The sequence below is a fragment of the Ovis canadensis genome, chromosome 17 (genome assembly GCF_042477335.2).
Source record: "Ovis canadensis isolate MfBH-ARS-UI-01 breed Bighorn chromosome 17, ARS-UI_OviCan_v2, whole genome shotgun sequence".
NCBI lineage: Eukaryota > Metazoa > Chordata > Mammalia > Artiodactyla > Bovidae > Ovis > Ovis canadensis.
The window spans coordinates 63,399,660-63,415,160 of record NC_091261.1 but is presented as its reverse complement, the minus strand read 5'-3'; the positions used below and the strand labels follow the sequence as shown (position 1 = coordinate 63,415,160).

General features: G+C 42.5%; 1 protein-coding gene across 8 annotated transcripts in view; it reads right to left on the bottom strand.

The window, feature by feature from the left end:
- The window catches only part of CLIP1 (CAP-Gly domain containing linker protein 1), a 116,020-nt gene that overhangs the window by 71,251 nt on the left and 29,268 nt on the right, over positions 1 to 15,501 (bottom strand). For all 8 annotated transcript variants that reach the window (XM_069557769.1, XM_069557768.1, XM_069557770.1 and 5 more), the window contains exons 2-3: positions 11,474 to 11,668; positions 7,673 to 8,244 (exon numbers count right to left, since the gene is read on the bottom strand). In XM_069557769.1, coding sequence (XP_069413870.1) covers positions 7,673 to 8,244; positions 11,474 to 11,558 — 657 coding nt within the window. In that variant the 5' untranslated portion in view covers positions 11,559 to 11,668. The remainder of the gene's footprint in view (positions 1 to 7,672; positions 8,245 to 11,473; positions 11,669 to 15,501) is intronic.

The window sequence follows — 15,501 nt, the reverse complement described above, 5'->3', positions numbered from 1 at the left end:
GAACTTGGTCACAAAGAGTCGGACACGACTGAGCGACTTCACTTTCTGTCTATAGATGAGCCAAGTCGCTTAATTTCTAAATCTTAAGTTTCCTCATACGTGAAATGGGAAAAATTATAGGGCTGTTGTGAGGATTAAATAAAATAACCCATATAACATTGCTTCGTGCAATGTCTGACAGATAGGGTAGGAGTCTGACATATATCAGCAGCCAGTGTGTCCATGCTAAAGAGAGTACTAGTTCCAGATCCGGCAAACCGGACTTTCTAACACACTTCTTGGTAACCACAGAATGCATGAACAGCAGCCTGCATAGGACTGGCGTGTTTCACCCATCCTCTTATTCCACACCTTCCTAAGCAGCAGACTGACCAACATCACATGAGCAGAACACAGCACATTAGTGAAAGATGAGGCAATCTCTCCAGATAATCTGCTGGATTCTTTGGGGGTGAGTCTAAGTTCCTGTCATGACTACTGTTTTTCCGAGAGGCGTCGGACGGGCTGTGGGCTTGTTAAACAAACCAGCAAACTCTCCAGACAAACCACGGCTTCACTCAGTTCAGAAGCTTTACAGCAAGTTACCACAAACAACAGATCAGCAACGTTTCCTCTAAACGCAGGTAACAGACTATATGTCTACCCTAAATGCCACAAAGTTTGTTTCAAACGGATGATTACTGGCTCCTAGAATGGACAGTGTTCGTATCCTTTTCCCTCTCCCCTAACCTGGAATTCTTGACTCATATGACAGATGAAATGCTTTCCTTTCCCCTATAAAAGATCCTCAGTGATTATTCAAAATATCCTCAATAGAGACAGAAAGTCACATGAAGTCCTAAATCACTCACTCTTCTACTTAATCATTTTACAATTTCTTTTCTAAGCATCTAAATATGATTTTATAAAGCTATGTTTTATTTCTCATGTGTTGAAGAGAACTCAGAGTATTACAGTATGTGCATTTCCATTAAGTATAAGCCATGATTTTCAAATCTATGTTTCAGGGGTAGATAACAAGATTATTAAAAAAAAAATTTTTAGAACACTGAAACTAAAAAATAGGCAAACACAAATAGCTACCATTCATTCTCTTTACTTTTGGAATATATATATGTGTGTGTCAGGAGTCATATATATTGCATGTACACACATATATGACTCCTAACACTGTGGTCAACCTAAGTCAAAATTAGAGGTCATCACTGAAGACCTCTAATTAATTCAAACTATACCTCTTAACTCAAACTAGAAACTTGGCTAAAGGAAAACCTACCTGTGCTCATGCTTTAGCAAATGTCAGATTTTAAAATTCTCATTCATTCATTCAACATATATCTTGCATGCCTGGGCCCTTGGATACAAAATAAACCAAAAGAAGTGTTGACCCTGACAGAGAGAAACGCAAACAATTCCAGCAAAAAGTGACAGGCACTTGAAGTTTCTAAAAAATGCTGTGGGACCAGAGACAGACAACCTCCTTGTAAACTCTTACGAAAAATGAGAACTCTGATAAATTCTGCAAGGCTAATGAACGGGTCCAATAACAGGAAATGGGAAACCTTTAATCCTCTCCCAACCCTCCCATCTATTCACCATCAAGTCCCAAACAAGCCATTTAACCTCACTGTGCCTCAGTTTATAAAGCTATAAAAGGTCCAATGAGTGGCAACGAAGGACTGTTCCACAGGGCTCCCTGAGCAACAGAATTCTGTGAGGTGGCTGCTTAGCTGCCATGTGGTTAAGTTAAGCAGCTTAATTTAAAAACGTAAACATGGCTAACTGGTATTTACCAATACAAATTTAGCCCTGACTTAACACTTAATCACCTGTGAGATGACCTGTCAGTAGTTTACGTCACCTCAACTAGAGAACAATCCAGCTTTGGGCAGCTCTACTGTGACAAACTCCTATAAGAAAGGTAAGGTCCCCCTGGCCCAGTTTTCATCCTCGGGTCCTAACTGCATCTCCCATCATACCTTACAGTGTTACTCCTGCCCTTTAAGGGTGCCATGTGACAACAGTGTTTAAAACACTCTTTTTTTCTTTTCTGTTTTTTGGCCACATGTGAGATCTTAGTTCCCCGACCAGGGATCAAACCCACACCCCTTGCAGTGGGAGTATGGAGCCCTGACCACTGGACCGCCAGGCAAGTCCCAGCCCTCTGATTCTTTTGACAACGTTTTATGAGTACCTACTGCATGCCAGGCATTGTTCTAAGTCCTGAGCAGAAAGCAGTGAATGAGAGAGTTTCCAGACTTTCACAAAGCCTAGATTCTGGTCTGGGGAACTGGCCAATGAACAAATAAATAAATGAGGTCATTTTCAGTACATAGAGGGCTGTGAAAAGCACAGAGCTGGGTGAGGTGATAGTGCTGTGAAGGGTCGTTAGTTGGGGTGACAGGGAAAGGTTCCTTAAGGAGGTGACATCTGAGTCAAGGCTCAAGGACTTTGAGACACTGCTCATGCAAAGACCTGGGGGCAGAACATTCCAAGCAGAAGAAAGGGCAAATCCTAAGGTGAGAATGAATCTGGGCGCTGAAGTGACAGCAAGGAGGCCAGTGTAGCTGGAGTGGAGTGAAAACGGAGCCGAGCAGAGAGAGCTGAGCTTGGAAGTGTGGGCAGGGTCCACAGCACCAGACTCTGTGGGTCCCTGGAAGGAACGGAGATGTTTATTTTAATGCAGTGGGACATCCACTAGGGAAAACGGGGCTGGTTTTGGTCTCTGCCAAGTCTACAGCACCTAGAACACTGCCTGGCAACCACACAGCAGACATTCAGTGTATTCACTGGATGAACTGCAGGGTGTTAAACACAGCTGTTCAGCCATCTTATTTTCTCTAGGCCAAATAAACAGACCCATTCTTTCACTATTCCCTTTTCATCATTTTGAGTCTCCCTATCTACAAAATAACGACGGTAAGTAAGTTCTCTTAAAAAACTAAAAGAGCAGATGACGGACATTCTCTTATGCTTTAGAACAAACAGGTAAACAAAAGGTGACATAATGAGGGAGACACCACTTAGAAGCTATGCTTGACTTGCACTTCTATCTCTTGAAACTAATCTTTCCTTCTGAAAAACATATTAACTCCTTCAGGATTCAGGGCCCCCAAAATATCAAGAAACAGGAAAAAAAAAAGTGCAGGGGGAGAAGATTAACTTGTTACCACAGAGAGTGAGCAACAGAACTGCTTTTCAATATAAGATTATAAGCACCAAAAATGTGACATTTTAAACCATAAGCAAGAATTCATTTAAGGGTATAGACAAATCTATTTGCGGGGCAGAAATAGATACACAAACAGAGAAAACAGACTTGTAGACACAGAGGGGTAAGGGGAGGCAAGCGTGAACTGGGAGATTAGGACTGACGTGTACACACTAACACGCGTCGTAAAAGAGACTGCTAGTGGGAAGCTGCTGTATAGCACGGGGGGCTCAGCCTGGCGCTGTGATGACCTAGAGGGGAGGGACAGCGCATGGGAGGGAGGCTCAAGAGGGAGAGGATATATGTATACACATGGCTGAGTCACGCTGTTATACAGCAGGAACTAACATTACACTGGAAAGCAATGATACTCCAATAAAATCTTTTAATTAATTAAAACTAAATAACTAGGTGAGGAGATAAATAAGATGTGGTATAAACTGATAAAATGGAGTATCATCAGTCATGAAAAGCAATGGACTACATGATGAACCGCACTCTGCTGAGTAAAAGAAACCAGCCATTACAAAACTACGTAAGATTTGGGGGCGTTTATAGGAAATATAGGCTCCTCTGGTAGCTCAGCTGGTTAAGAATCCACTTACAATCCCAGAGACCCTGGTTGGATATGGGAAGATCCACTGGAGAAGGGATAGGTTACCCACTCCAGTATTCTTGGGCTTCCCTGGTGGCTTAGCTGGTAAACAACCTGCCTGCAACGTGGGAGACCTGGGTTCAATCCCTGGGTTGGGAAGATCCCATGGAGAAGGGAACAGCTACCCACTTCAGTATTTTTGGCCTGGAGAATTCCATGGACTGTATAGAGCCAAAGAATTGATGCTTCTGAACTGTGGTGTTGAAGAAGACCCTTGAGAGTCCCTTGGACTGCAAGGAGATCAAACCAGTTGATCCTAAAAGAAATCAATCCTGAATATTCATTAGAAGGACTGATGCTGAAGCTCCAATACTTTGGTCACCTGATGCCAAGAGGTGACTCATTAGAAAAGACCCTAATGCTGGGAAAGATAGAAGGCAGAAGGAAAAGGGGATTACAGGGGAGGAGATGGTTGGATGGTATCACTGACTCAATGGACACTGAGTTTGCACAAGCTCCAGGAGATGGTGAAGGACAGGGAAGCCCGGCATGCTGCAGTCCGTGGGGGTCGCAAAGAGTCAGACACAACTGACTGAACACCAAAAATAGGAAATATCTGTGAAAGGCAAATGTGCAGAGACAGAAAATGGATCACTGCCTGGGGCTGGAGGTGCCGGTGGAGAATGACTTGCAGACTGGCAGGAGGAACTTTCCAGGGGATGCAAATATTCTAAAACTGGATTATAGTGACTGCATAACTGTGTACATTTATTAAAAATCATTGAATGTTTGGATGCATAAATTGCACCTTCATACAGCTGCTTAAGGAACAAAACAGATACAAGTTAAATAAAAGGGAGGATTAGCTTAAAATTAAGATGGAGGTGATGGATACATGTTAGAGCAGCAGAGAATGGGAGGGACTCCCCAAGGGGCTGACAATGCAGAAAACTGGAACACCATCTGGGTGTCCCACAGCATTTATTTATTTACTTTTCAAAACAAAAGACAGGGATTTCCCTGATGGTCCAGTAACTAGGACTCCACATTCCCAATCCAGGGGGCCCAGCTTTGATCCCTGGCCAGGGAACTAGATGCTACATGCCACAATTAAGACTTGGTACACTGGTGCAGCTAAATGAATAAATGCTTTTTTAAACAAAAATAAAATCTATTTGTAACTGTTTAAACATTTAATAGGAACCAAAAAAAAAAAAAAAGAACCTGAGACTAATAAAAGTGCAGAATATTTAATTGCAAGAGTCACACTCTTATAGAACACTGAGATCAAAAAAGTTTAGCAAAGACTCTAGTCCTGGGAGCAGACTCATCTTACTCATGACCATTTTTGAGATGGACTCCTTGACCAACTGTCCCAACTCTCATTTGCCCATGGGCTCAGCACATAACTAAAATTAAAAACATACAGATCATGGTGCTCCACTCTTGTGCAGGGGAATTTGGGAAACTCGGAGCCAAACCCTCTTTTGCTACCAGCAGAGGGAGAACCCAGGGCTTCCCTGGTGGCTCAGATGGTAAAGAATTTGCCTGCAATGCAGCAGACCTGGGTTTGATCCCTGAGTCGGGAAGATCCCCAGGAGAAGGAAACCGCAGCCCACTCCAACATTCTTGCCTGGAAAAGTTTCATGGACAGAGGAGCCTGGTGAGCTACAGTTCATGGGGTCGCAGAGAGTTGGACACACGGATCAACTAAACACACAAGCATCAAAAAACCTCCAGTGCAACAAAACTGCAGCTGGGACAAATTCAAAGTTGGTATAGAAGTGAACTGTAATTATATTAGTCACTCAGTTGTGTCTGATTGTTTGTGACCCCATGGACTGTAGCCTACCAGGCTCCTCTGTCCATGGGATTCTCCAGGCAAGAATACTGGAGTGGGTTGCCATGCCCTCCTCCAGGAGATCTTACAGATCCAGGGATCGAATCTGGACCTCTTGCATTGCAGGCAGATTCTTTACCATCTGAACCATCAGAGAAGCCCCCAAGAAGTGAGTACATGCCAAACAAACAAGTTACAGATTGAGCCTTGGTAAGCACTGATGTGCTGAAATGATGCTCTGAATTCTGAAACATCAACTGCTAAAACTCATGACTTTTATAACTGGAAGAAGGAACCACTAACGTTGAAACTAACAGATCCAGAAGGAACTCCTTGAAGGTACAGGTATAAAGGGCTGCCGCAAGTATGAGGGGACCCGTGGATTCACAGGATGCTACTCGTGGATGCTACCGGACTGGGAAGCAGAAGCCCTGAATTCTAAATCTAAAACCCGCCTTCAACGCACTGTATGTCCTTGTCTGTAGGACAATATAATCACAAAAACTGCCTATTTCAAAATTACGCAATCAGTCATCAACTCTACATAACAGGTTCTAGAGTAAAAACACCTAAACTTGAATTGCAGAAACATCACTCTTAAGGTTGTACAAACTTGGGCAAGTGACTATACTTCTTAAAGCCTATTTTCTCATCAGTTCTATGGTGCTACTCCATTCACTGCCGATACAGAGTTCCCTGGTGGTCCAGTGGTTAGAACTTCTCCTGCTGAGGCTCTAGGTTTGATCCCTGGTCAGGGAACTAAGATCCCACAGGTTGTGCAGCCCAGCCAAAAATAAAAATTTTTAATTAAAAAAAAATAAAGGATCCACTGCTAAAACATTAAATGAAATGCACGGGATACTCCAAAGACTAACAGCCATGTTTCTTTTCCTTTTTTTTTTAAAGCAGTTGAACAGATATAAAGGATATTGAAAGAGCACAGGGTCAAAGGCTTCAGACAAACGTTATACCTTGAACTTAACAAAAGTGTTGAAAAAGTAAAACAGCAAACTTTGAAATTTTCAGTGAGAAAAAGAGCTACCATTTATTGAGTGTTGACTGCTAAGAATTATATATGCATGACCTAATGATGAGATGTGTGGACAGCATCTCTGACTCAATGGACATGAATTTGGGCAAACGATGGGAGATAATCTGGGACTGGGAGGCCTGGCGTGCTGCAGTCCATGGGGTCACAAAGAGTCAGACATGATTTAGCAACTGAGCAACACCAACAACGTCTACTTTAACCCTCACAACAATGCTAGAGGTTAGTACTATTATTCAACCTTGTTTTCACAGACAAGAAAACTAAGAAGTTGAATAACTTGCTCAGGCCATAACGACAGAGTTAGACTCAACTTATGTTTTTAGCACTGCTATACTGTCTTTTATGTAAAACAAACAAAAAAAGAATAAACCAATCATTGTGTCAAATTCGGGGATTCACGAATGTACAGCATATAGACCTTATACACTGTGTTTCCTGCCTTTTTAGCACAACAGAACCTAGTGTACATTTCCTTCCTTTTCCTAGACCTAAATCTGATAGTTTAAAAGGCACAGAAGTTCTGAAATAACATCCTGTGATGTCTGAGTTTTCCAAGACACTCAAGAAGACAGGATCTCATTTTTATCCACATACTATTCCAAAAGCAAATATTAAAAACTAGAGAGAAAAAAAAAAAAAACCCTTTGTTAAAAAACATCTCAGTCCACCTCTCAGCTTATTCTGTCAGATAAAGCTATCTTAATATTTACAAGCTAAAAATTCAATATTCTTTTAGCTAAACTGGAAGACAAAACTAGGTTGATCACTGCAAACCTATGCTTACACTATATACAAACTACATTGCCAGTTTCTAATCTGCTGCATATTCATACAAACAGAACCAGAAAACCTGATTAATTTCTCTAGAAATGAGTGAACAGAACAGATTCTGAGCCCACATGTGTGTATTTCACCCCCTCGCCAGTGATTCTCTCTCAAGTCAACACGACGGCCCCGGAAGGTGTCTGCACTCACCAATACTCGGTCTCCGATTTTGAGTTCTCTCTCTCCTTTCTTGATCGAGCCGGCCTCTGAAAGGTTGGAGATAGATTCACTGGCGGTTTTCGTAAGGTTGCTGATCTGAGACGTAGCTGAAGGTTCCTTTGCAGTTGGTTGGGACAATTTGTGGGGAATATTTGAGGGGGTGGCTGGGGACGAGGACGCCATGCTGACTGCCAAAGTGGACAGAGGCGAAGTCGCCCTGGAAGCGTGAGTTGTCTGCGGGCCATCAGCTTCATCCTCTGCCTGCACCTTCCTCGTCAACTTTGAAGGTCGGGTAAATATCCCCTTTAGAGGCTCACACTGGAAGTACCGAACTCCTGCTACTGAGCCATCGTTCTTGCCTATGGGCTCATCCAAAACGATCCCGGCCCACTGGCCTGGTGCAAACTGGGTTTCTCCCAGGAACTGGATAAATCCAGGCTTATTCCCATTCACCCAAACTCGCTCCCCAACTCGAAAGTCATCCACAAACTCCTCTTGTGTCTCAGAGGACAGAGTGCTTGATGCTTTTTCACTGGATATTGTTTTTTCTATTGGAGCGGCAACTGCAAACAGAAGAAAGGATCAGAAAAGATTCAGTTTCATATTTAAGCAGACAACTCCTAAGTTAACGAAAATAAACTAGAGAAGAAGAGTCAAAAGCAACAGAAGTACTCTTCAAGAGATACTTATACTTCAAGAGATACTCTGATTATATTTCTTTTTTTTTTAGCAAGGAGGTAAAAAGTATTAATACTTGATCCATCACTACTGTTTTCAGTGCTATCAAAACTCAGTGAGCTGATAAGACTTAATCTTTATTTGAAATTTAGATTCGAAGAAGTCAAAAACAAGGGGGAAAAATGCAGTCCTTTTCCCAGAATTTATAACATAGGTCTGATTCCATTGTTTCCCCATATCCTGCACAACATGGGTCCTGAACTCAGACCCATTGAAATGGACTCTATTCCCCCATTTGAGAGGTCACCTAAAAATGACAGGACTAGGCCAATAGTCACAACAGAGATTCTCAATTAACTTGACACAGGAGAAGATTTAGTGCTGGAGTCCCCACCATCACTGTTTCAAGAGTATTCTTTTGCTAGCAGAGGTGGAAGTCCCAGCAAGGAAGAAAAGAGAGCCAGACTCCCTGTGAAAGCAAGATGACTTAGCAAACTCTACCCAATGGTAAAGACAGAGTTAAAATTTTGCCAGAAATGTGGTATTTCCACTAGAAATACATTCATGCATCCACCCAGCAACCATTGATTAAATATTTAGTGTGAACTGGCAAACAGAGCCTGAATTCTTAATGTCTGCCATTTACCGGGCATATCCTGATCTTAGGATGTTACATGACCCGAGTTTTTTTCAATCTGTAAAGAGGGAAAGTAGTGATACCTATCTTGATGGGTTTTTTCCCCCAAAATGAGAATTAAATGAAATAATGTATTCATCCATGTTATACATCTTTTTTGAGTTCCAGCCACTCCAGAACTAGTCCCAGGCACTGTTCTTCACTGGGAGACAAAGCAAGACAGTATAGTCTGTGCCTTTGTAGAGCTCAGAGTCTAGAGGTAGAGAAGCAGACAGTTAAGAGACACACCAAGCCACTTCAGGTGGTCTAAGTGCTGTGGAGGAGATAATGCCTTTGGGTAGAACAGTCAGGGAAGGCCTCCTGGAGGAGGTGACATCTAGCCTGAGGTCTGATCAGCAGGAGTGAACCACACAAAGCCTGGGAAGCAGAGTGGCCTGGCTGGCTGAGAGTGGGTGCTGAGCATCTGAGCATCTCTTTACCCTACACAGAAAGGGAGACTGGAGTTTCTGTTTGTGGAGAGTTTTTATTGCTGTTTTTTTAGAAGACAGTGGGTGCTCTCAGATAGAACAGATAATAATCTGCCAAAGACAGGGGCTAGTTTATTTATTTATTTATTTAAGAGTTAGTGCTAGCTTTGTACATCAACGTGTCCATGGAGCCTGGTATGCTACAGTCCATGGGGTCGCAAAGCGTCGGACATAACTGAGCGACTTCACTTTGACTTTCACTTGGTACATCAACCATCATTCTTCAGAGTGCGGCAAGCATGAATTTCTGAAAAACCATCTTCATAAAAGTGTCTTGAATTCCTTGGCAATGACTTCCTCTCAAGCATATAAATTTTAGCCTTAATAAGTTACTTTAATCTCACGTGTGCCAAGGAAGGCTGGGGAAACCAAGTTGAATTACATATGATCTGTGGACTCAAGGACTCTATATGCTAAAAGGTCTGCACAAAAAGTATTAAAAGTGAAAAAGACAATTCTAACAGGGGTTAAGTATAACAGTGGATGGCTTCATAGAAGGTTTGGCATTTGAAGCGGTCTTAAAAGAGGAAAGATTTGGGGGAGAAGAAGGGGATGCCAAAATTAGAACTGATTTCCACAAGGCTAAATAGCCCTGAAATAAGTCCATTTTTTCACAATCCTTTGCCTTATTAGTAAAGCTTTCTTTTTATGGCCTCTCTGAAAAGAACCAGGTTTTATCCTGATACATACAATGTAAAGAACTTACCATCTCTAATCAGTCAATACTTACTAAGCTCCCGTTACATGCCAGGAAATTTTCTAGGTGTGTAGATGGAATACAGCAGTGGGGAAAAAAAAAACAAACCACAAAGATTCCTTTCCTCAAGGAAGCCCAATGAATGTCTTTATGAAAGAACTTGAAGAAACAATGTTGGACTTAATAGATTATGGTGGGCACCTGTCTAGAATGGCTGAAAACCTAAGATTTTAGATTTAATAGTACATAAATCACATAAAAAGATGACAGAAGCAAGCATCACATATCCTGTCCTCTTGCCTCTCTGATCATTATGGGATGTAAGTGGAAACGGTAGAGGATGAGAAGAACAGCTGAGGAACAGGTTGCTAAAGATAATCAAAGGCACGGGTTCATCTATAAACTGGCACAGGCTTCCCTCATGAGCCAGACTTGAGCCACCGTAGTACCTGCTCCCTGATGACAATGGCCAACTTCGGGTCAATGACCGTCATCATATCTTTTAAGTCTGACTAGTCTTCGCTTTCTCTACATATCCCTAAACCCCGAGGAGAAAGGTCCTGATGGGTTCAGGAAGATACATCGGGAGGAAAACTGAAGAAACACTTTAACACGGTCAGGATCAAATACTGAAGTTAACTTGACAATTATTTTAGCACCGGTGTACCAGGGGTCCCTAACCTCTGGGCCACAAACGAGCGCCCCCTGTCAGATCACCGGCAGCATTAGATTAGGAATAAAGGGCACAATAAACGTAATGCACTTGAATCATCCCCAAACCCACCCCCTCCGCAAGTGTGTGGAAAAACTGTCTTCCATGAAATCAGTTCCTGGTGCCAAAAAGTGTAAGACTGCTGCCTTATACTGAAGAAATGAAATTAAGATAGACTCTTCATTGAGTAAGACTTCTAGATAGAAAATCTGGGACTTCCCTGGTGGTCCAGTGGTTAAGACTCCCCTGCTCCCAGTGCAGGGGGCCAGGGTTCAGTTCCTGGTCAGGGAACTAGATCCCACATGCCACAGCTAAGACCCAGTACAACTAAACAAATAAACATTAAAAAAAAAGACTTCTAGATATAAAACTCTATGTCTTTTAGTTGAAACTTTTTCAAGTATTTTCAAGAATATGAAGTTCTATAAGACTGTCTTCTTACATTTTTCAAATCTTGATTTTTCAAATCAAGACTTTCAAATAGAAGTCTTCATACAGGATTAAAATTTCCTTGCTGTTAAAGAGAAACATAAAGCATTACCAGCAGCAGGTGTCTTCAAGGCTGTGCTTCCAGGCTTCAGAATCTTGGTGGGGGCCTTAAGCCCGCTTGGTTTTAGCATACTCATTGTCTTCTGTGTGTCAGAGCTGTTTCTCCTTTGCTTGTTGCCACTATCTTTCCCCAGTCATGGATACAACTGTGGGTGATTCTATAGTGAAGTCAGTCTCTGGGTTAAATCTGCAAAGAGATAAACAGAAAAAGAGTTTAGAATCAAGAGAAAAGAAAATAGAAACAATTATGGAAAGCAGCTTTCACAACCTAAACTCTTCCTTATGTCTCCACAATGAACGTAAGAACCTAGAAAACTCCAGATATCAAAAAGATTGAAGATGCTGGAACCTCCTGGTGGTCCAGTGGCTGCGACTCCACGCTCTCAATGCAGGGGTTGGCGTGGGTTCAATCCTTGGTCAGGGAACTAGATCCCACATGTTGAAACTACGAGTTCACAATCTACAACTAAAGATCCCTAAGCAAACAAAAATAAATATTTTTTTAAAGTCTTTTAGAAAAATGAAGATGCTGTTGAAATAGGTTTACAAGTAATTTACTATCCTAAAGACAGGAAGCTAAGGCTGGCAATATGCTCACTTTTCTTTATAGTATCTAACAATATCATTTCAGTACACTGCCCCAAAACCACATAACCCATAAAGAGGTTCAGAAAAATGCCCACCAAACTGAACAGAGTTAGCTTTCAGTTTTCACTTCATTCATTTCTATGTTGCTTAAGACTTATGAGCACAAGCCTATATTAACTATATATATAGATTAATCCACAGAAATATATAATAACTCAATATAAAACCATATATATGTTAAATGAGAGAGAGGGTTCAACGGCAAACTCTGTAAGAAGAAAGCCGTACCTAGAAAGTACTAAAGGAAAATTATCTTTATTCTGTTTACAGAAACACAATCATCTGTTTAGTCAAGACCAAGTATGAATCTACAACTTCTGGGGTCACGCAAAACTGTAATTTGCTCTTTAAGAGAGAAGGAGGACCTCTGGATTTTGGAATAGGGAAAAATATTTCTAGACATAATACCTAAGAAAACAGAATTCAGAGAGAAAAATGCTATTTACTGACATTCAAATGTTTGCATTCTGTGCTTTTTTATTTTTATTTTTCCTGCTAGTCGAGTTTGGGTGACGAGGCACAGACCTCAATCTCTCTTTTACAAGCAATGCGGAGCATCAGTAAACAACACGGCCAGGGCTGACAGAGGTGCTGCTGTGGCCCCTTGGTCCCTGTGGTGGGTTGAATGGCAGCCTCCCCAAAAGACATATCCATCTGGGAATTCCCTGGTGATCCAGTGGGACAAGCCTATATTAACTATAGGCTAATATTAACTATATTAGCCTGTATTAATGGTGGGATGCCATGCTCTCACTGCCGAGGGCCTGGGTTTGATTCCTGGTTGGGGAACTAAGATCCCACAAGCCATGAGGCAAAAAAAAAAAAAAAAGACAAGGAAAATCTGTTGATCAAAAGAGATATCCATCAGGAATCTGTGAACAGACCTTGAGGTGAGCACCTCCTGGACGATCTGCATGCCCTAACCTGAGGATCAGTGTCCTAATTAGAGGAGAAGAGCACAGAGGAGACAGCCAGGTGAAGACGGAGGCAGGGATTACAGCCGTGTATCTACAAGCCAAAGGTGGCCAGGAGCCACCGAAAGCTAAGAGAAAAGCCTGAGATGGATTCCCTGAGATGGATTCTCCCTCAGAGCTGCAGAAGGAACCTACCCTGGCGATACCATGGTTTCAGACATTTGGCCTCCAGAGCTGTGACGGAACAGATTTAAGCCACCAGGTTGGCGGTCGCTTGCTATGGCAGACCCAGGAAACTAATACAGCCATGTACGTTTTTCTAGTCAAAGCTAATCAGACTGAATGGAAATCAAACCAAGACAGCAGCTTCATCAGGCTCACTCTGCAGATTTCCCATGGTTCTCAAGAGGGTTCAAAATGTCACAAAAGTGGCTTTTTTTTAAGTCAAAGGTAAACTGTGTGGTTTGGGAGAAGACTGTGATTAACAGATACAGAACTTCTGTGAATCTGAAGACTGGTTGCCTATTCTGACTATTAATACAAAATTCCCGGGTTCCTTGCTATCACCACCATCACCATCGCTGCCAGGACCGTGGCAGTGGGCTGGGAGTCTCTGCACCAGGTCGGGTGGTTCTGACTCAGATTTGAAACCATGTGCTTTATTGCTAGATCCTCACCACCCACAGTCTGTCAGATGCAAGCAGAGGTACCTGCTCCTGCTACTGCCTTAGACAGATGGAAGGGTTTGGCTGAGACTCCTCTAGACCAGGGGTCCCCAACCCACTAGGACACAGACTGATTCCTCTGAGGAACCAGGCTGCACAGGAGGTGAGCAGCGGCTGAGCAAGTGAAGCTTCATCTGTATTAACAGCTGCTCCCCATTGCTCATATTACCACCTGAGCCTAGGAAAACAAGCTCAGGGCTCCCACTGATTCTGCATTATGGTGAGCTGTCTAATTATTCAATTATATATCACAATGTCATAATAATAGAGTGCACAAAAAATGTAATGCACTCGAATCATCTGGAAACTATCTCCCACCCCAACCTGGTCCCTGGAAAAATTCTTCCATGAAACTGGTCCCTGGTGCCAAAAAGGTTGTTTGCATGTGCAAAAATGTTTGAGGAGGATGAGGATAAGCTAAGTGCAGAGAGTACCAAGGGGTCTGTGTCTTGCCAACGCTTCACCCTGGTCCAACATCATAAAGTGATGACGATCAGGTAGGGAAGGACAGAACAGATGGAGGAGGCACAAAGGTCCTGGAAAAGCTATTATAGTGTTAAGAAGAGAGGATGAAGTACTCCTTAAAATATTTCACTCAGGCGCAACAGTGAATTCTTGAGCTCACATCAAGCGCTCCTCCCTAAAGAGAAATTCTGAAAACCACCACAGTAAGTGACTAGGTCAGCCTCAGCCAGTTGCAAACCTTGCAGCTCAACACTCTAAGCTCAGAAAACGCTAAAAGCCCCCTAAAAGCCTTGGCCCAAGAAAGAGGCGTCAGGAACCTAAGAATGGTCATAAACTCGGGGTCTGTAAGTCTTCTGTTGTCTGATCTTTGTGCCTCTGGCTCTCAGTCCATGTGAGCCACTTGAATCCCAAAGCAGGGGAACTGTGACCAAGATTTAAGGAAGGAGAAAAATCTATGTCTCAATAAGAGAATTAGGAGGAACATCACCAATGTTGGCTTTTAAATCTTCCAATTTAAGTTTCTTTCTCATGCATTATTAATGAATGCCATGTCAGGCTTGCTTTTGGGGAAAAAAAAAAAATCAATTCACTGAGAAAGAAAAGATCAAAGTTCTTGGTCATGGTACCCACAAAATGTAATGACCCAGAAACAACTGCTCTGCATAGTGTTTCAAGGTCAGTCAATGTCATATTGAAATGAATCAATTCCAAAACACATGCAAAAAGAAAAGAGATGTACTTGCCTCACTAATACATTGAGAATATTTGAAATTCTGATGCTTATATTTGGATCTAAGGACCCCCTCCACCCTCCCAACAGGTGAAGACCACAACACCAGAATATTATCATTTAGAAATAAATGTTATCCGTATTATCGCAGCTGAGCCTTATGAAACTGTGACGTGTGTGTATGTGTGCCCAGTCGTGTTCCACTCTTTTGGACCCCATGGACGGCAGGCCCACGAGGCTCCTCTGTACATGGGATTTTCCAGGCATGAGTACTGGAGCAGGTTGCCCTTTTCTCACTCCAGGGGATCTTCCCGAACCAGCGATGAAACCCTTGTCTCCTGTATTGCCTGCATTGGCAGGAGGATCCCTTATTGCTGAGGCACCCAGGAAGCCCAATTATTTTCTTTTTTTTTTTTAATTTACTTATTTTGGCTGCGCTGGGTCTTAGTTGCAGCTCGAGGGATCTTTGTTGCAGCACGTGGGATCTAGTTCCCCAACCAGGAACTATGGTTTCTCAGACTTGGTATCCCGCGGCTAT